This window comes from Amblyomma mixtum, chromosome 1, assembly GCF_055824585.1.
Source record: "Amblyomma mixtum isolate Tamu chromosome 1, ASM5582458v1, whole genome shotgun sequence".
Taxonomy (NCBI): Eukaryota; Metazoa; Arthropoda; class Arachnida; order Ixodida; family Ixodidae; genus Amblyomma; species Amblyomma mixtum.
This window is the reverse complement of record NC_143012.1, coordinates 288,323,378-288,345,373: the sequence shown is the minus strand read 5'-3', so window position 1 is coordinate 288,345,373 and position 21,996 is coordinate 288,323,378. Positions and strand designations below refer to the sequence as shown.

The window sequence follows — 21,996 nt, the reverse complement described above, 5'->3', positions numbered from 1 at the left end:
CCAAGCCCATTTCTTCCTCTTGACTTCGACTAGGATGTCATTAATCCGCGTTCGGTCCCTCACCCACTCAGTCCGTTGCAGTCCCTAAACGTAACACCAATCATTTTCTTTCCATACCTCGCTGCTTTGTCCTTAACTTAAACTAAACCATTTTCGTTAGCCTCCACGTTTCTGCCCCATAGGTGAGTACCGGTAAGATACAGCTCTCGTATACATTTCTCTTGAGGGTTATTGGTTCGCATGTCCCCACGTTCCTGCATGCTTACCATAAGTTTTGGACGTCGTTCTATCAACTCTGTTCTTCAAACATGTTCTGCAAACATGTGCCGCTCTTGTGCACTATGCAGGCTCCTTCCTACGCGAGCATAAAGCTCCCCACGAAACGTGCCAGACGAAGCTTGGAATGCGTCCAGGACTGCCTGAGAACTCGTCGAATGCGGAAACCGCGGCGCAGAGCTGGCACCACTTGCTTCCAGCGCATTCTCGAGCCATAATAATACAAAGCACGCTTCGGCAATCAAACTTCTCTCACGCCTTGCGTGGCGAAGTTAGGTAGTACTTAATAGATATGCCGCTGGAGCACTCAGGTATAAACAGGAGAAACTATCCTGTCTGCACGTAACGCGTGAGAATAAGCCAAGCCGTGCTCCGAGTATTATTCTGGCCGTGTTTGTACGTGGCCCATAGAAGCTGTTCAGCGATCGTGCAATATGTCTGTTGCCAGGAAACCAGTGTGCATCCGCTTTTGTGGACTAGGCGGGCGTAGGCAGTGCGGATGATACAGCGGGTGCTGCTCACCGGAAACTACAGATCGTGCTCTATATGTCTATCACGTTTACGCACGCCAACGGCAGTTGCTCCAGAGGCTTCCTGGCGAGCTTGCAAAAAGTTTAATTGGGTCTCTTGTCAGAGCCACAGTGGTGAGACCAGGCGATAAACGCCGTTGCGATATTTTTGAAAAGACGCAGGTGTACCGACTCGAGGGTCCAATAAGAGCCTTGCTCTTCCGTGTCAGTATAAGCTGTGTAATCCTTGTCCCTATCTCCATCACCCCAGACGTTCTCCGCTTTCCTTCCCACAACGCTTAGCATAGCTTGGCCTCTCGTTCATATGGCCATTGGAACGCTAACGTTTCAATAAATTGCTCCGAAGAGAGCTCTGTCTGAAAGGAACGGGCAATAGAATTACAGTGAGATAGAGAACGCCTGGGGCAGGCTTTACTGCCACCCGCAGGAATGACGTTATTGACGAAGACGAAGATGGGAGATGACAAATATTGATAGATGAAGATGAGGTTAACGCATTATGCTAACTAACACTTGTACCCCCACCCCCCTACCGCCCTGGTCGAAAGCGAGTTAGGGTGATGACGGGCAACGGGCAAAGGGCTTCAAGAGGGACACGTGGACGATCTCAATGCTACGACGGCGATGGTCAGTAGCAGAAGCGGCGGGAACGACACGTAGCTCATGGAGGATTTCTGTTCGAGCACTGTGTACGGACGCTTCCACGAAGAAGGTAGGGGGACGGCCGTACTCAAGGAGAAAGGAAGAGCAGCTGGTTGTTCGCTGCACCGCAGTATTTTAAGCAAGGGCAACAAATGCAAGCAGGCCTTCACCCAGCTGGTGTGGTCAAATTGAATGCAAGTGGAAGGCATATTCAAAATAGCTCCGATGAAAGCGTTCTGTGAGACCATTGGTTCGGGGCTGGTAGGCGGATGTTGTTTTGGGAGCGGTATTCGAGGCATGGAGAACTTACTCCAGTACGGCACCTTACCAAGCGAGCAGATGAGGAAACGGGTAGCACGTCTTTAGTAAAGTGAGAGGAGCGTAATAAATAGGCTGAGCGCTTGCTATAGGAGCGACAGTGGAACCTTGGCGCAGATGAAAAGGCTGAGGTGTAATGTTATAGGCGGCAAGGAGGTACGAACCTCGTGAAAAACAAAGAAGCGACGTGACAGTAAAAATCCCTCGGGAGAGAAAGTGCGGGCTTGGACGACCAAGACGTCCCCATCGGCAATGTGGTCGGAAACAACTCGAAGGATGCCTTCGCAGCCTGGAAAACGGACATGGTCAGTGGTTGTAACCAATCACAGATGCGACCGTTCACAAATGCCACGATGCTTAATATTTGTTTTCTTCTTGCAAACTAGCGCTTTTCTCATTTCAACCTCTCATTTACTTGTTTTGCAGAAACTTTAAGGTCACTGCGACGACGCGCATTGAAGCAATGCGAAACCAAAACGTCCACATACTATATCGACATTCGTGGCTGTTCTCCATGTACTATATCGACGTGCATGGCTATTTTATCGTCAAAGTGTACTCTTTAGCGTTTTTTCGCGTTTAATTAAACAGCTGATTAAACCTCGTCAACCAAATTTTTCCCACGGCAACATTTTATCTAGCACTATCACACTTTCAAAGATTTATCTTAAGAAAACGACGTAATCGTGCGGAAAAAATTTGCAGACACGTTTTGCGGACACTTATTGCTGACGCGACATAGCCATATAATGCTCTCGCATTAATAAATCCTTTTCGGCCTAGTAAAGTTGTTAGCTACTGGAGGTGTTAGCCTTGCGATTATCCTGCCGGCAATTGCACCACTGTAGCGACATTTAAATGTTAAGTGCAAGGGCAAAGCTTCGCCGCCACACATACAAACACCCACAATAGTCATCAACTGTCGCTGACACCAAATAACATTATGCCTCTAAACGTCCCTACCCTCTGGCTGAGACCGAACAAGCAGTTTCTGGTAACCAGATGCCGCATTTGATAACTTAAAACAGTGCTGTGCATATCCTCTAGTGTGCAGAAGGTGCGGGGTTATATGTATTGTATTTACTTGCTTCTATTGTGCCCCAGATTGCAACGCGCATCTGTTTTTCAAGATTAGAAAGTCGTCTTTCTTTCCTCGCAGCAAACGAATGCAACAAACTGCCTCAGGCTGTGGTGTCTATAAGTTATGAGCAATTTCAGGATCCGTTAAGGCGATATCTTTGCGATAGTGGATAGCCATAAACTGTGAATTCGTAATGCATTCTACGTTGTATTCCTATTTCGCTATTTCCCTGTGTAACAAATTTATTTGCTTGTCTCGAAACTTTATTCTCTACTCTCTGTTTTATTCTATAAATTTATTCTTGTTGTGCTTTTATGCTTTAGTTGGGAAGATATTTGCTCAGTTAACCACTGTTCCCTTGGTTAAATGAGAAAGAACGTGGTTAAAGAAAGAAAAAGAAAGAGAGAAAGAAAGAAAGAAGGAAAGAAGAAAGAAAGAAAGAAAGAAAGAAAGAAAGAAAGAAAGAAAGAAAGAAAGAAAGAAAGAAAGAAAGAAAGAAAGAAAGAAAGAAAGAAAGAAAGAAAGAAAGAAAGAAAGAAAGAAAGAAAGAAAGAAAGAAAGAAACCGGTGGCGGTGCTTGTGCCCGGAAGTAAAATTAGGTATTAGGCAATAAATGGTTATGGAGGCCAGAACTGATAGTCGCTCGCTGTTATAAACGGTAATAAGATTCACCGCGAGATCACTGCTGTCGTCTTTCCCTCTCACTGCGTTGCCAGAGGCGTTTCTTCCGCCTCCTGCATGGACCGCGCGGTAAGCCAGCAGCATTAGCACTCCCAAGAGCACATTTGCTTGCGCTTGGTATCGAGAAATCGGCGTGCACGGTCTTCGTCGTTTCATCGTCGATGGCCGACGGCGGACCGTCTTTGGGAGAGGACTGCTTGAGATCACGTTGCATTGGGCGAGGACAGACGAGACGACGTTTACTCCACCTGTGAGCAAGATGTGCTCAGCAAAACTCTTTGTCAAGTCTCTCAGCGAGCACAACAGCTGAACGTGCACTACTGCATGGAACTGGCAGCTCTGCACCGTGCGCATTTAAAGGAACGGATCATCGGCTTTGCGAGGGTCCAGGAGGCGTGCGATCACGAAATGGTGCCAGGCACGCATTGTTCGCCCGAGCAGGGAACAATACAATCGGGTAGTGCACGAGCGCATTCGGGGGAGCCCAAGCCCAAAGCGGGAAGAGGCCGGCGAGACAGCCGCCCTCTTCCTCCTCGACCAACAACGGCATGGTGCAAGGTCGGAACCATCCGCAGGTGTAATTTATTAGCACCAAGATCGACCAGCCTGGCCATTCCGGAACCCACCAGCAACACCCCATGTTGCGCTGCAAAGAGTTCAGGTGTTTCGCACCATCTATTGTGCGCTTCTTATGCATAGATGGATGATTAGCGCGTGCGCTTGGCGTGGTGGCTATGGACCCGTGACTGGGTAAATTTTAAAACTTTTTTCGCAATAATTTTTTTTTCACTGTAACAGTTATTGTTTTAGTATTCACTTCAAGCGCGAATTTGGCTCCTTCAATAGTCTCGCCACGTCGGTTCGCTGATTTTCCGCTGTTAATAGACGCAAGGACAGACGGACGGACGCATGGATTGATGGATAGATTCTAAGAGTCTCCCCTTTGAAACTGTGTTAACTGTGGCACCGGACGGAAAGCTTGAGCCACTTCCGTCCCGGCTAATTCAGGGAGATTTTTCTACCTGGTGGCGAAAGGAAGAAAAAATTCGGGGCACTTAAGCCCCCCTTCAGGGTATGATAGCTTTAATGGGTCCATCCAGCGCTCTGTGATCATCTTTGCATATCACTTCGCTGACACGGACACTGCTCTTTATTCTATTTTTTCTTTTAATTTTTTTTTTATTTATTTACCACAAGACACGCAGGGCCTCCCTTTAACCAAGTCGAACGGACGCTCGTCAGTGGTAAAGGAGTAGCACGCCCGACTCACAACCCAAGGGTTAGCGGTTCGAGACCCCGCTCGACTATCTTTCTTTTCAGCGCAGTTGCTTTTCTTCCTTCACAGGTACAGGTACTAGGTAATGATGATGATGACGTCCCCACAGCGTAGACCAACAGAGAATTGTGTTCTGGCGTTATTACTGTTGCAGTTGACTGTTGACATTATCACTGTTTCTGTGGTGGAAGGTGATTTCATGGTACGAGACCATTCTCTCTCTAGCCGATCGGAGATCCGAATCGCCCACCCGGCCGACAAATTCTCGAGCACATTGGTTGGCTTTTTTGTTTCCCTCACTGCCGGAGTGAGCTGGAAGCCGTACCAGTTTAATTGGTCCTAAATTTTGTTGCGGTAGTTTGGAAATTATTTTGAATACTCTATTGCATACGGAGCCTTTCCCAAAGCTCCGTATTGCGAAATGTCTAGCTCATTATAGCCTAATAATGATGACAGCTTAGAAATTTCGAATAGTTCCCAAATGAGCCAGATCGCGGAGAGTTAAGTGAAGTGTGAATAACTTTAACCAATCAACACGACCACGTGACAAAGTGGAGTGAGCCCCAAGTCAGACAGATGAGGAGAAGGTGAAAAATCTGTAATATCGCACGAAACAGTCTTTTTCTTAACCCACTGCATATTGTTTAAATCCACGAGCCCATGACGATTCCAAACAACGCAGGCGTATTTTAGGATTGGGTTGATCAGGGCTTCGTATATATGTAACCTGGTATTTAGTGGAGCTACATCCGAGGTGCGGCGCAGGTATAACCGCCGTGGCTGTCGGTCCCAGTAGATATTTTAATGCGTTAGCATTAGAGCTCCCATGTCGGAAGAATCAGTCCGTTCGTCCGTCTGAAGCCTCGGTTGGCAGATGGCAAAGTGGGGAGTGGGAAATAACCATGGAAAAAGAGGAAGTGTGGGAGAGGGAAAGCACTGTCCACTTTTAACTGATGTCATCATTCTCATTGCCTTATTGTATTAGGTTTCTGCTGTGGTGCAATAAATACTTCCATCGTTATTTTATTTCCTAACTTGCTTTGTACATATTCTATCTACAATTGTATAATTTCACTGTGTGAATTGTTCTGTCGAGCTTGTTCTGTGTAATTAGTACTTCTTTTGCCTTGTTCTCCCATATTATTTTTATACGTACTTATTTCTATGAACCTTGCACTTAGAATTGAATATTGGTATTGTGTAAATTATTTTGTAAGATTTTCTGTGCATAACTAACATTTTTTTGTTCTATTCTGCAATCTGTAAATGTATCTGTTGTCATACTAAAACTTTGTCCTCACCAAATGCCATGTAAAGGGGGCTCGAACGTAATCAAGTGGACTTGATTCACTTTTTGTTCGAGCCCCCTCCGTTGTTTCAAACGGAAATAAATTCAATTCAATTCAATAAGAGGGTGCGAAGAGATGAGTGGCAGGTGGGGGAGAGTGGAGATATGTCGTGTCACGCTGTAATTGACGGGCTGGATCACGCCACCCACTCGCACGGTCTGAAAGCGTCAGCAGCTGCTTCGTCGGGGGGGGGGGGGGGGGGACACAATGCTAAACCATACTGTGCCGCGTCAATCGCATTATCGTCTATTGTATATTTATTTATAAACTTTCAAACGTAAAACCATTCCACGCAGAGAAATTGTCATTTTTATATCCAATACACAGGCTGAACAGACGTCATAGAGGCAGCCATAGCTGAGAAATGGAGGTTTTTCTATTCGCTAATCGCCAAATGCTGCACCCTACAGCGTGGAATCTGCGTTCCGTGCTCCATCATGGCGCCCGCGATGCCATATGCAACCCACCTATACCACATTTGAATCCTGAACTCTTGAGGTCATTACCGCGCTTTTAAGGCTCCAATCGTCCAATGACGCAGATGCATTCACCATAACTCCGTTATCTAAAAGTACTAGGGTCTCTGGGGTAAAGACTGAGCCTGCTTCAAAACCTAGAGGGATAGGGCCACATCCGGAGGGATACTGTAACATGCACCCTGCCGCGGGGGTGCCTGGATGCAGTAGGCGGCGCTGGATTGCCTCGATCAGGAAGCTGCATCGAGGCATCCTAGGCTGGAGGGATGGATGGATGGATGGATGAATGGATGGATGGATAGGAGCGCCCCCTTTGAAACGGGGTGGTGGTAATTGCCACCATGTTCAGCTTTTCTTTCATTATTTTTGTTCAACTGTGTTGTTAATTCTCATTAAGATTCGCCATCTTCTTTCACTACGGTTTCTTACACTTCTAACCTTATGTCACATCTCTGGTTTTCAGCCACTAATCCTCCAATCGCTTTTTGCTAACTTCCACTGCAGATTTATTTACATGACCATTGTTATCTTTAAAGGGGTGGAGACACCAAATTTTGAAGCTATAAAAAGCCTGCTATGGGATTCCTATGTATGCAAGGGCACTCAAGGCCAGGTGTTGGACGCAACAAACGTTTAAAAAATATTTTAATTCGGTTCCAAAGATTACCTAAATGCTCACTCTCACAATCTAGACCCATCGCTAGCGCCATCAACCATGACGTCACAAGGGGTGCAGAAAAATTAAAGTTTTAGTGACGTCATACCAAAATACAGTGGTGTACGATGAGCGGGGCACAGACGCGTGAGCGCAGTCGACGCACCAGCTAGCCGCGTTTGCTGCTAACCGCCACTCGCTCGGTTTGCGGCGCGCCGTTGCGAACAGCGTCGCAACGTCCGATTGCAGCTCGTTGCCTGCGTCCGGCCTGCTAGATGTCAACGGCGGGCCGCTCGCGGCAACAACGACGGGAAGCGGCAGCGTCATGATGACATAGGGCGCACTCCTTGGAGCCGGGCGGTCTGCGCCAGTCTTCGTGCCGAACGCAGGCATCTGAAGAACGCGATAGTATTGTTTGTTCACGTTTATAGCAAACCCTGGGATATATGAATATCAAAAATGCATCGTTTCTGACGATCGTTGGCAAATACCGAGTTCCTGGTAGAAGTGATGACTGCGATGCAAGCAAATTTCATCAGCCGGTTTTGTGCTGCTGCTACCTGGTACGGATCGCCTGCCGTCTGCTAGCTCTGCTGCTGAAGACGTCGTGGAAATCGAACATATCTTTTATTATGGGACGAGTTCACAGTAAAGAGGCGCCGAGCGGAGCACGTTTCTGAGCGCTGGCCAGTCCCGAAGCGCCCTCAGCTGCGGAGTCGATATGCGAAAGCAGCTAGGCCTAGCGACGACTAGGGCAGTCTGGGACCAGCGCGCAGGTCGTCGGCCGGCGTTGCCGCAGGCAGTGTCGCTGCCGAAAGATCCACTTTTAGCACAGTCATGCTGTCGTATCTCGAATCTAGAAAGCATCCTTTCTGGTAGCATGGCTGTTTTGTATTTTCTTGTGCGGATGTGAAGTACGCCGAGTCTGCCGGCCGGTAGGTCAGCCTGGATACCGTCTGCCGACGTCATAAAAGCGAGCTAAAGAGTGTTCTTGACGTAAATAATAAACCATGGGACAAGAAATGTGAAAAAAGTGTCATTTTTGAGGATCGCTGACCAATACTGAGCTGCTGGTAGAGGTAACAACTGTGATATGAGCAATTTTCTCACAACCGCGCCTAGCAGCTGCCGCTGGCGCGACGTTGGGGTCCGGCTCGCCTGGCGCCCGCTAGCTGCGCTGCCGAAGGCGTCGAGGAGATTGACCATACTATTATTTTATTGTGAGATGATTCTGTTAACACTACAGCTATTTGTGAAAAGTAGGCCTTTTATTATAGCGCAGACGACTTCCGAAGCGCCGGCCGCTTGCTAAACAGGCTATAGGCCTAGCGACGACCACGGCAGCCAGGCAGCAGCACAGCTCGTCGCCCGGAGCGCCCGCGAGCGGTGCCGTTGCCGAAAGCTCCCAACATAAGCAGACATGCTTTGTCGCTGCTCGAGTATAGCTGGCAGTTCTGATAACAAGGCGATCTCGTCTTTTATTGTGATATTTGTACACCATCCCAAGCAGCGCTCAGGTACTGCTGCACGGCAGCGAAGTGTGACACCGGTTGTGGGCGCAGCTTCGGTAGAGCGGCGCAGCGATGCTTACTGGCATTTTGCAGTGTTTCGCATCCTCACGCGAATCCGCGAAGGCGATATTAGCGTGCGAACAAAAAAAAAAGTCGATGTCCTCACTCATTGGAATCAGATCTGTCAGAATCCGAGCTGCTGGGACTAGACGTGCAGTAGTTTGTTTTCATGCGCTGGTCAGCACATGTGTGGGAAAGCAGACGATGCAGCAGTAGGTGCGTCACAACTTTTGTGGGCCCACGTGACCAAGCGAAGCAGTTGATATTCCCCCTCTGTGACGTCACTGTACAACTCGGCGTTCCGAAACCGAAGCCGAAAATCGTTCACCTAAAAATGCTATAATAAATTATTCACTGTGAATATATGAATCTTTGGGTGTGTATCATGCTTCCTGGAGCCATAAGAAACGTTTGAAACTAAGAACGCGCGAACGACAAATTTGGTGTCTCCACCCCTTTAAACCCTAAGGCCTCAGGAAGAGTGGCTGTGCCTGCATCGACATCAGGATGCATACCATCACATTTGAGTATGAGGTGTTCAATTGTTTCCACAGATCTACCACACACAGCGCATGTGTCATCATCTTCGTTGGATATTTTTTTGTAGCTGCGCGTTCTAAGACACCCTGACCTAGCCTTAAAGAGTAGGGCACTGCCTCTTGAGTTATCATAAAAGAATTCTTTCCTGATCTGCCTTTTACAGTATCGATATAGTTCTTCTACACTATGCTTCTTTTCCATTGAAATAATCCAATTTTTAACTTCCGCGTTTTTAACCTGTTGTTTGATGCTCTTTCTTTCTCAGTCACCGGCATACTTACTGGTTAGTTTTCTAGTTCTTTTCCGCCACTGTGAGTCAACACTTTTTCTGTACAAGTATTTAAATACCTTAGCTGCCCACCTGTTATCGTCCAATTTCCTCATCCGTTCTTCATATAGTATTTTACTCTTAGCTTCCCGTGCTTCGAACGATGCCCAGCCGATATCCCCTTGTACTGCCTCGTTTGTGGTTTTGCCGTGGGTACCTAGTGCTAATCTTCCAACAGCTCTCTGATTCACTTCTAATCTCGACTGAACTTCTGCCCTTAAGCACAGAACCGCATTCCCGAAAGTAAGCCCCGACACCATTATTCCTTTCCAAATGCCTCTCAGTACTTCATATTTGTTGTACCCCCTAATGCCCTATGTTTCATTATCCCGGCGTCTCTTCGTCCTTTTGGCCTAAGAGACTGTTCATGCCTTTCCGTGTATATCTGGCCTTCGTTTAGCCACATACCAAGGTATTTGCATTCGGCCGCTTTGGGTATTTCGTTGCCTTGTATAGTATGAACCTGATCCGTTGGATCGTTGAAAGTCATCACACCTGACTTAGTTGCGCTAAAACTGAAACCTAGAGCGTCTACTTCGTCTCCACAATTAACTAAAGTTTGTAAATCTTCCTGGCTATCTGCTAACAGTACAATATCGTCCGCATACATTAAACCCGGGAGCCGCTGATCAACTACATTTCCGCTTAATCTGTACGACAGATTATAACCTAGATTACTTTCTTCTGGCCTTTTTTCCATATTTATCACGTAAAGCATGAACTGCAGCGGTGATAGAGGACAACCTTGCCTTAATCCTTTGTGCACCCCCACAGTTGTGGTACTTTTTTTCCCTTCCCATGTAATTTCAACTTCATTATCTCGGTAGATTTCCTGCAGAAAATCAATTACCTCATGACCGATACCTAAATCTTTCAATATGCTCCACAGGAGTTCCCTGTTCACGTTATCGTAGGCACCGCTTATGTCCAGAAAGGCTAAGCGGCATGGTGGTGCAGCGACATCTGGCGACGGCCGTGGGAGGCACTGAAGAGGCAGCGTGCCTCGCAAGCGCAGAGCTTCGGCGGGATCAGTCGCAATATGTTGCGAACGAGGTAACGCACAAAGGGTGGCACTCGCTTTTTGGAGCGAACAGGGGGGCGTCGATAAGCGAGGAACGTATCTTTGTCTCTTCCTGCTGCACAGTACGAACGGAGATCACGAAAATTGAACGTGAGGTTGGCATTCGCCAGGACCGCTTTGAATCCCTAAATGGCGGCCAGCACATCCTAAGCCTGCTATAATAACAAAAACGAAAAGCGAAGAATCAATTTAAGCATCCCGGCACACTGCCTTAGGACTATAGAGGAGAGCTATGAAGGGTTTTCAGGGTTTAGTAAATGAAAAAAAAAAAAAAAACCTCCTCGATCCAGCGCTCTACTTGATCACCTCGTCATTTAGTATGCAACTAGCCTACATAATGTGTAATGAGGATGACAAACAGACGGCATGGTGAGGCGGAAAGAAGCAGGTGCGGAAAAGACGCTAGTCCGCTCTAATGATCGACACTTTCTTTTTAACAAGTTACGAAAAAGAAACGCGGGGTTTTTTTTTCTTAACGTTTGGATAGCAGCGTGCCTTCACAGAACGTGGCGAAACCTGACGTCACATTCTTGAATGGGGTAGCACAGAGGAGTGGTGGCAATATTTCCGTGCGTGCACTGCGAGGGACGGACGTGGAAACGACGGTAAAGACGACCAGGGCGGAATAAAAAAGCTACCCTAGATAGCGGTTAGCAAATCTGTGAGCATGGATTAAGCGTAACGCCAAGAATAATTCAAGACATCGACGCAAGCGCGAACCTTTGCGGCGCCTTACAAGCAAAGCAAGGATGATCGCTTCAAACGAAGAAGCAAAAAATATACGTATAAGAACAAAGCTCATTTTTACGCAACGCATCCTTGACTGGTTATTAGGAACTGAAAGGTGTGGTAACTGCCTCATTTCACCGCGGACGCGTCAACAGCGCGTGAGGGAAGGTGGGAGTGAATGAAGACAAGAAAAAAAGGTGCCGTAGTGGAGGGCTCCGGAATTATTTCGACCACCTGGGAATCTTTAACGTGCGCTGACATCGCACAGCACACGGGCGCCTTTCGCATTTCGCCTCCATCGAAGAGCGGCCGCCGCGGCCGGGTTCGAACCCGGGTTCTCCGGCTCTGTAGACGAGTGCTCCAACCACTGAGACATCGCGGCGGGTCGTGCTACGGAGGAGAGCCGATGCCTGCCATGCCGACGGCTAAGAGGAAACAACGCCAGCGTAATAAATAAATGCCCATTCTTTCCACAAAATGACCGCTCTTTATTTAGAAAGGTTTCTTGAAAACCCTTTCCTCCTCGAAAGGCACCTGCTGCTCGAGAGTAGAAGCGAAGACGAGAGCGTAAAATAGGCGAAATGAAAGCGCTCGCGATCAGAAAGAAAAAGGAGGAAAAGAAGAAAGAGAAAGAAAAACGCTGCAGCCGGCTGCCGAGGGCGCAGTGGAGCAGGCTTGCCTACCGGAAAGCACGGCTGCCGCGTAGCGCAATCAGGGCATCGAACCGGCGGAAACCGGTTGGGGCCCGGTTCGGCGGCAACTGGACCCTCCTTCTCCCCTTCTCTCTCTCTCTCTCTCTCTCTCTCTCTCTCTCTCCCCCCTTCTCCCATTGCATCTTTAAAACCCCGGCGGCCGCCGCTGACGCAGCGCCACTCACCATGGAGGCGACCTGAGGATTGGAGATGATGATGACGTTGGGCGGGTCGCCGACGGGTGTGGCGGCTCCGCCGATGTTGGAGAATATCACCAGCCAGATGAGGATGAGCTTCGGGTCCAGATCCATCACTTCGCACAGCCTGCGGCATAGAAAATGGGAAGGACATCTGAAAATCGCTCTCAGGGGCACCATACAGTCGCTATTCGGTTACTCGACTCGCTTGCTTTAATTCTAGGCTGCGCGGTCGTTCCATTTCTGACCGTGGTAAGTTTAACAAGTGAGGCGAGCATGTGCGATAGCCAGTAGTCATTCGAGAGGCCAGCGTTACATGCAAGTAATATTTGATCATGACTTATTGCGGACGTCGCTGGTACATGGCTGCACCTAAATAGTGTGCAAGCTCAGGTAATATACGCCGCAGAGTAAAAAAAAAAAAAATAGTTGCAAGCGCTTACGCGTAATGTGCCAGTCTTTACTTCAACATGAATAGAGCTTAAACGTGGATGAGGACAGATTGCGTGAGGATTAGAAAATACTCTGTGCCATTTTAACCACGCAGCGCCGCGGAAGTCAGGACTGGTGCCAGTCAGGGGTGGAACTGAAAAAGCTGTTCGCATGCGAGAGCTGTTAAAGGAGGATCTTTCCGCGCCTAATTCTTTCATTCCGACACCACTGGTAGCTACTGTGTGTGTGACTACGAAGAGAGAAATGAACAAATTGTATTTTGAGGAAATAAAAGGCGCCGTAACAGTCTCACATCTCGGTGGACGCCTCAGCCGCGCCGTGAGTGAACGTAGGAAGGTGGTAGTGAAAGAAGAAAAAGGTGCAGTAGTGGAGGGCTCCGGAATAATTTCGACTATCTGGGAATCTTTCATCCTCATCATCATCAGCCTGGTTACGCCAACTGCAGAACAAAAACTTCTCCCTTATCTCTCCAATTACTGCTGCTCTGTGCCAGCTGTGCGTGTGTCGCACAGTACACGGGCTCCTCTGCGCTTCGACTCCATCGAAACACGGTCGCTGCGGCCGTGTTTCGCAGGAAGCTGGTATAGTAGGATAACACTTAAAAAAAGTGCAGTTGTTAACACTGGGCGATGGTTCGAGGCGCGGTGCATCACTCGGCTAGCCCCTCAAAAGGGGAAACGAAATCAGGTTTTCAACGTTTGACTTTACTAAACAAGACAGGCATCAGAATTCTAGAGCTTATCATTTTTTCCCTTTGATTGTAGGTAGCAAGAAAAGTTTTAACAACGGACTACTTTTTTTCGTGAAGGAATTCTGTGCGGTGGTCCTGAATGGTCCCCTAAACGTTTCACCTACACTGTTCCTTTTTCGAGTTATTGATCAATTCGCTCTCGCCCTACCATGAGCTTTCCGGCCCGGTTAGCTCATCATCGCTTAACTGCTGCACCACTGCGCAAAGAGTGGTATATGAGAACTCCCAGGGACCTACGAATGTACAGAATGACCAAATCTACTGCAGTAAAAGTCTAAAATAATGCAATATCACGCAAACCTATATCATATTATATATCAGCAAAATAAATCATTTCAAATCAAGCAAAATCATAGATAGTCCAGATAAACAACGCAAAACCAGGGCTAACTATGCTAGCGCACGACAATTCGTGATTAGCCCCGAGCTAAACCGCCCGTGATTTTTCTCTTTTTTTCACTATGATTTCCAGGCGGAGTGATTGCCAGCATAACTATTACCACGACCACAGCCGAGGCCACCAGGAGCTTTCGGGCCATGCGAGCGGACAAGGTAAGCGCGTACGGCCGCGATTCAGAGAGGACCTCTCGCGCGAGCACTGCATGGCCAGTCTGGTGGCCTTCGCCACTTACCGAAGAAAAAAACACCTGGACTGAAAGACAATAATTCTGAAAAAAAAAAAAAAACAACAACGCAAGCTTCCTTCCCCGCAGCCCCCTCAGACAAAAACAACTAGCCCCAAGAAATAAAGATGTTTGTAATCAATCAATCAATCGTCCGAGCTAACTCTCCTGCATTCATCACATTAACGACACTGACCACACTGACACCACCACTAACCGCAGCTTCCGAGCGCGCGCTACATGGGTGCAGCGGCTGTGGCCTTTCGATGTTGCGCACAAAGTTCTCGGGTTCAAGACCCGACCATGACGGCCGCATCGTACGATCGAGGTGAATTCGCGATGAGGCTGTAAGTGCACTGATCAAAACTGCGCCTCGAACACTGCACATTACGCACACTATGAGACCCAAATTTATTTGTTAGCCACCACGTCCCACACTAAAAATTATGCTTTGGGGCTCAAAAATACGCTTGTATCATTCAGACGCTACTGTTTTATACACTTAATTGCTGATAATGGTCCCTGGGGGATTACCTCAACCAAAGCGCTGTACAAAAAAAAAAAATCTTCCGATTCTTCATTAGAAGTGAAAGTCCAAGGTCCGTTGCTATCGTGGCACAGCCGCCTTGAAAAAGAAAGCACGTCGTTTCCTCCTACGTGTATTCGTATCATACGCAAGGATCGTATAGGACTTCAGGACGGCTTTCCCTCACAACTGGTGGACAAGTGGTTGGGCGGCTTCACCTGAGGGCACAACGCTTCGACGCGAAGGCCGCCAACATTACGGAAGGAGTTCGCCTTGGCGGTTTTAATGGAGTAGGAGTTTAGTGTACTACGCGGTACTAAACGGGAAAGCTGAATGCCCTCGTAGATACAAAAATGGCGGCTGGCTAAAGGAAGGAAGGAAGGAAGGGAAAACTTTATTTACACTAATGGTTTTTCCTGCGGTTTGGGGGCATCTTCAGAGACGTCTTGGTTCTACCCCCAGGAGCCTTCTCTGTCGAAGTCGTCCGCCTCTAATCAGTGGTCGGTTGCCCTCAGTCCAGGGCTCCGCTGGCCACTGCCGCCCGTTGAGCTCGCTGTACCAGACCTTGTTGGTCTTCGCAGCGGTCGCTGGACAGCAGAGTCTCCCACTGCTCCGCACTCGGGTTTTGTATTTTGGGGACCACATCTATGTTTTGGCAGGCCCATGTGATGTGGTATAGTGTAGGTTTTTCGTCGCACCAGGGACATTTGTTCGTGTATATCGTAGGGTGCATTTTGTTTAGTATATGTAGGTTTGGGAAAGAGCCTGTTTGTAATTGTCTCCAAGTGACAGCTTCCTCTCTGCTGAGAGATTTGTGCGGTGGGGGATATCGCATTCTTCTGCCTCTATAGTTTTGTAGTATGGCCGAGTATTCCCTGGGTGCTGGCGCGAGTTCCGTGGTCTCGTCGGAAGCTCGAAAAACAAAATTTTGCGAAATAGTGATCTGTAAACGTAAGCTTTAGAATTATGCTCGTTTAAGGCAGCAGATCACATAAAAATTAACATAATTTTCGGCCACGACCGCACTAAATTTGTTTCATGGTAACAGCGCAGCAAGACAAGTTTCTAGCACAATCAGAATCCGGAGAATAAACATCATGGCGGACTGCAGAACGCTTCTGTGATATGTTTTGCTGATCGCTATCATAAAACAACTGCACAAAAAAAAATGTGTAGCAGGTAAAATAAACTTGTGTGCTCACTTTGTTATGTATTACATTTTATGCCCAAAAGATCACAGCTGTTGAGGCTACGTACTCTGCCCTCAAAGCGTGTTCTGTGAACGCACTCCAACCTGAATGCGCACTTCGGCGAGTGCACTAATGTTATGTCGCTTAGATATGCTAGAGTGCACTTTTAGCGAGTGACACTCTTCGCAAGCGCACTTTATTTTGAGCGCTTGACAGGGACATAGAGCTCAAGGTGAAGAGCATGGACCGACCACATGCTACAGTGTCTAGAATATACTCTATATTCCAGACTCTGTACATATACTGCGCAGCCAGCTGTGCTACCGACTGCTTACACTTTTCGCTGTAAATACGACTTTTCGGGTTATAAACCTGACCTTCAAGCATGCCCGAATTAGAAGACCGAACTAGAATTATTCGACAACCCGCCAGCCCGGAGCCATGGTGTGTGCGACACGAGTGATTCTCTGTGTTTTTTTTACCACTGGGACGCTCTTCGGGTTAATAGTGCTTATTACCGCCATGCGTAGTAGTAAGATTTTTGGCAGGTTGAGCGATCTTTTCATTGGAAATATCGAGTCCCATTATAATTCCTGACTGAACCGGCTAGATGGCGCGCTTGCGCATTATGGAGCTTGCGCACTGCCAAGAAAACATATCCAGTGGGTGAGTGTGACATTAATGCTAGCTTCTCTAAAGCCTTCTTGAGGCCTGCTGAGGTGCCTCACATCACAATGGATATTAAGCGACACCATTCCTTAATGTAACATTTTACGGGTCTGTCCGCAACAATACACAGGGAAGCACTCGTTAGTTTTGCTAGAAATCTTCGCTGGTTTGCCTCACATCTTCCTTGAGTAAAGCTGGAATTTGGGCGAGTTGGTAAGTTTTCATATTAGGGGTAACAGCGCAACAAAGGCGGGACACACAGAAGAGAAGCGCTGTCTTCTGTGTGTCCCGCCTTTGCTGCGCTGTTACGCCTAAGATGAACTCACATCTTCCTTCAGCTTTAGCATTTTTTTTTTTGGCTTGGTCTGCACATGACACTGTGCTTGGCCTATGAACAAAATGTTTGCGGCTGTAATAAAGGAATGAGAGATCTCACGTGCATCGAAAACCACATATATTCTGAAAGATCGCTGCAGGGCAGGTCCTTCGGTGGGGAGGCTTTTTCAACACTGCTTTTGAGGAAGCTACGTTCAGTCAAGAACAAATCTATTCAGCTTAGATGAATATCTTAGAACTCTTAGAACCCTTAGACATCTTCTTTCTGATTGAACTACACAGCCTCTGGAAAACGCGCATGATGGACCGACATTGTGGATCTGTTGTTTCTACAATAGCCCACTTCAGCGGAATCATTGCTCATCTAAAGGAAATGTGCGCCCAAACTGGATTTGGACCACGGTGGCAACCACTCATAGTGATGTGCTCTTCATTGTCCATTTTCTGGTGCGTCGTTGCCTAGGTGTGCCGCATTATGATGTAATAGTGATGTGCCCTGTGCCGCGGCTTTTGTCGTGCTTGGTTGTTTAGGTGTGTCGTATTACGCATTTTGATTTGTGATTGTTTTCTTCGTGATTTGCATATAGTTAATGTACACAGAACATTGCTTCACTGCAATAAATACCATGTTAAAAAAAACGTCGATAGCATAGTGCTCTCGTGCACAGGCCAGCGAAGCTGACCTGTTCGCACCGCAGCGGGTTCGAAACCCGCGGCGGTTGTTTACTCAATGAAGGTCAATTGAAGGTCAGGCTTCGGCAGTGAAACGCTTTTGCAGCTCTGGTCGTGAAGTAGAGCTTTCGCTCCAAAAGAGGCGCCGTAGTGGAGGTCTCCGGAATAACTTCGACCACCCGGGGATCTTTAACGTGCACTGACATCGCAAAGCACACGGGCGCCTTTTGCGTTTCGCCTGCATCGAAACGAGGCCGCTGCCGATACCGGTGTGGTGGATACAGCACGAGGAGGGGAGAGGAGCAGGGACACGGAAAGCAAGATGAGGGGATGAGACACATGGTGCGAGCAGGAGCAGCCGGAGCCTTCGTCCTAATGTTCCCTGCTTACTACTGCCATCGGTGATTGTTGTGGTGGCGCCGTCTATCCGAACGCCATAGGCTTCAAAGCGCTGCAACAGTGACCATCTCGCCACAAAGACATTCACGTCGTCCTGGCCATCTTGGCACTGTCCCAGCTAAGTCGACGCCGCCTCCCCCTTCCTCCTTGCATGTTTATTGGTTGCTTCTTTAGGGAAACAGCGGTCAATACGTTTTTAAGGCAGCGAAGCCCCCCTCCCCCACGCTCCTCTTACATATTAGCAATTCATGTCCAACAATTTCAGACAAAAATTTCGAAAATTGGAAAATTGGAAGATAGTTTTACGGAAATATTGAAGGTAATGGTCCATTCTTGTGATATGCAGCAAAATCTACCTTTTTAAAGTGTTTCCATCGATTGCATCGAACAGTTAAAACTCCCGTAAAAAAACCAAGGGGGGCGTTTTTGACGATAGCAAAAATGTTAACAGAAAAAAAAAATTGAAGACTGCCGTCGGGTGATCTGTGGATATATTGATTGCTATAGTGAAATCTTACATTATATGAAAAAATTGCGTTCATACAAGATTTCCTGCTGAAAAATGCATTTTGTCAAAAATTGTTGGGTGTGAGCGCCAACTTCACATTCCATCACTATCTGATCCTAAAAGATGTGGAGAAGAGCCTGTCAGAAATACCCCGAGTATAGTAGAGCGCGACCTCCCTCTCTCCGCTACCATGTCGCTCTGAAGCTTTGCGTAACAGTGACACAAGTATACTGCTAATAGCATATCACTCATTAAGGTTGAACGTCACGTAGTAAAGCGGGGAACGTGAAATATATTTAATGTGACACAAATTCCAGCGCTAGGAATTCAGGATAACTCCAACGCACTAAATCACAGCTTCTTGGTATATGCTCGGATGGCGGTGTGAACCAATTCGCCCGCGAAAAGGGGCGACTTCGAGCTGGGACAGCAAAGTATAATATAGCATAAAAGTAGGGCGTACATTGGAGTGTACAACCGAAAGCTTATGAAAGGAAACAGCAGAGCGCGTGACAGATAGCCTCGAGCCCTACCTGTGGCGACGCACAGCGGCAGCTCTCAGAAACAAAGTGGACAGAGAGGTGCGAGCCAGACGGTAGAACCCTTTCTACGATGTTATGAAGAGAGGCCGCTGCGTGATTACGTGATTACGTAATAGACGAAGAGATAAAGGGAGCAGGTCACTTTTCGCTTTTAGCACTAGTTTATCGTCAGTATGTAATTTATTTACTTACATATTTAATTGTTGTGCTCATGATAAACTCTCGACCACTTCCAGCGAAGGGAGGGGCGTGCTTGCTGGTGTACCAGGTACGCCAAGTGCGCCACGCGCAAGGTCAGCGTAATAGCGAGCGGTTTTAGTCGCGCCCTTGGCCTCGACCCTCTGTCCGCAGTACGCGACTCCGACGGGCCATCAACGAGACGCTTTAGCGAGAGTGATCTTGCCGCGCTATCCTGGGCTGCCGCATTACCGATTAAAAGGATCCGCGAAGGAAAAAAAGGAGAAAAGGCAAGAAGGAAGAGTAAATGCGGTGCACTTTTCATCTCGAGAAACGGCCGTCGCTGGCAGCAGTGCTCGCGCACGAAATCGATAACGCGGACCTCGGTTTCGTCTCGCGGATGGCGACGCGGGCTGGAAAAGAAAAAGTAAAGAACCACCGGGATTCGGTCGGCGCAGTCAGCGAGTGCGCAGAGTGATGCCCGGCCGGCTCGGACCCCGGCTAATTGAGCGAGCAGCGAGATCGATACCGGCGTGCGCGCAGTTTCAAATTGAAAGGACATGTTTCATAAATGGCCCACTATGTGCGCCGTTCCATGTCGCCCGGGCGCTCCGGCCGCTCTAGCTATTTTGGCTCTTGACGCGCGGCTTGCGCTGTTTGCCGCGGGGCATATGCATAATAATCAGCTGTGGCGCGCTACCAAGGCCGTAACCCGCTTGACGATGCGGCGGACATAGCTGGGTTACTGAGGATGTCGTAACCATCAGCCATGCGGTTCTTTGTGGCGTCCCTGTGGCTCGAGAGCCATCAACGAATGTATCCCTTTCCCTGGAAGCATCGTCCCCGGGTCCGGACGATATACGATGCGCTACTTTAGGCCGCCTAGGGAAATGCTCCAGATTCAGGTGTCTAAATACTACATTCAGTCATCGCATGACGGCCTCGGCGCCCAGCGTTCGAAGACCAGTGGTTAATTATAGTTCTGGCGTCTATGACATCTCCATAGAACTTGATGTTTCATATGATAGCACTGGTCAACTGCGTCGAAATGGTTATGAAAGGAATGACGCGTATGCGCTTAGAACAGTATCCGGACCGCCGCTGCGTCTGCCGCAACGCCACCGTGTCCTCACGGTGCGGCGCCCGTCCACTGGCAACGCCACCAACCTTGTTATGTCCATCCAGCAGCTAAAGCGCCTGAAGCATATTTCAGAGGGATTTATTTTTTCTTAGGTGTAAATGGTGTATATGGCAACATCCTACAAGACACCATTCCAAATGCGAATTCAGCCGCCGCGGTGGCTCAGTGGTTATGGTGTTCGGCTGCTGACCCGAAAGACGCCGGTTCGATCCCGGCCGCGGCGGTTGAATTTCGATGGAGGCGAAATTCTAGAGGCCCGTGTACTGTGCGATGTCAGTGCACTTTAAAGAACCCCAGGTGGTCTAAATGTCCGGAGCCCTTAACTACGGCGTCTCTCATAGCCTGAGTCGCTTTGGAACGTTAAACCCCATAAACCAACCAACCAAATGCGAATGCCTCAGTGGGTGAGACGCAGCTTATTCAATCGGTCTGCAGGGATGGCTAAACATCATACTTACAATGCCGTTCCACTAGGCCCCGCTTTCACTACCTGCTACGATTTTCCCCTCAGTGTTAGCATAGGGCATTTACATTTGAACGTCTCGTGTGACGAGCCTTCAGAAGCAACCGAGAATCTACCGGTTATCAGTGGAGGCGTCTTGTTACCCTCGGCGCCCAGGATCCTCATGCCACGACCAAGTGCACCTTGGGGTGTTCATCCAGAAGCCAATGTCACCATACCCAGCCGCCATCAGTAGGCATACTCTGCAGGGTGGACGGGTGGCTAGAGGGTGGTGCTGCTGGAGGAAAGCTGGCTCTCCCGCTGCATCTTTGATTTCGCAGTCGCTTTTTCGTCCTGCTGCAGAGTGGGCTTTTAATAGGTGGAGGCCTTGTGGAGGGTGAGGTAGGCGGGTTGGTTACGGGTGGCGCTTCTAGATGGCAGAGTTGGTTGGTGACGAGCGGCTCTTTTGAAAGGTGAAGGTGGGCGGCAGATCGAGGGTGGCTAGGGCTCCGGACGATGGAGAGGTAGTGGTGGGTAGGTTTAATTAATGCGAAAACATCATATGACTCATCAGTCATAAAATCCGGCTCAACACTCCACGCGCTAAACAGGCAGTTGTTGTTGTCCTCTACTGGAGTGGCACGCACCCCCAGTGATGTACTGGCCACGGTGTCTTGTACAGTCAAGGTGTTGTGAAACATTGACTGATTTAGGGTAGTCGAAGTTGAATTTTATGCTAAATAAAATTGACAATTCTCTCACGCTGGGTTTGGTTATCGTCGTCTTCATCAACTTCCATTCGGGAGGCGCGAATGCACCAGCTTCGCTGGCCACTTCATTTGAATAATACGCCATTGCCACAGCCGAACACCCAGCATGCATACCTTTCGCGTTCACAGCACGTGAGTAGCCTTAAGTGTTCTCCGCAGTTTTTCTGGGGTGTGACGGTGGAGGCTCCTCGTTTGATCTAGAGGCTTCCCTTCAAAAGATACGATGGTGCGGCTCCAGCTTTCACATACTTGAGAATGCGTCAAGCACCCGCGGTCTCCCACGGTGAAAGTATCAGTTTGTATCCCCTGTAGACGAGGTATGTTGCCCAGACGACGGGATGCAGCCACGTTTTCCCAAAATCCCTTGAAGGTGCG

The 21,996-nt window shown here is 48.3% G+C and overlaps 1 protein-coding gene across 1 annotated transcript in view; it reads right to left on the bottom strand.

The window, feature by feature from the left end:
* The window catches only part of LOC149371979 (P protein-like), a 299,148-nt gene that overhangs the window by 161,512 nt on the left and 115,640 nt on the right, over positions 1-21,996 (bottom strand). Inside the window, exon 6 of the mRNA XM_089566332.1 lies at positions 12,411-12,549. Coding sequence (XP_089422458.1) covers positions 12,411-12,549 — 139 coding nt within the window. The remainder of the gene's footprint in view (positions 1-12,410; positions 12,550-21,996) is intronic.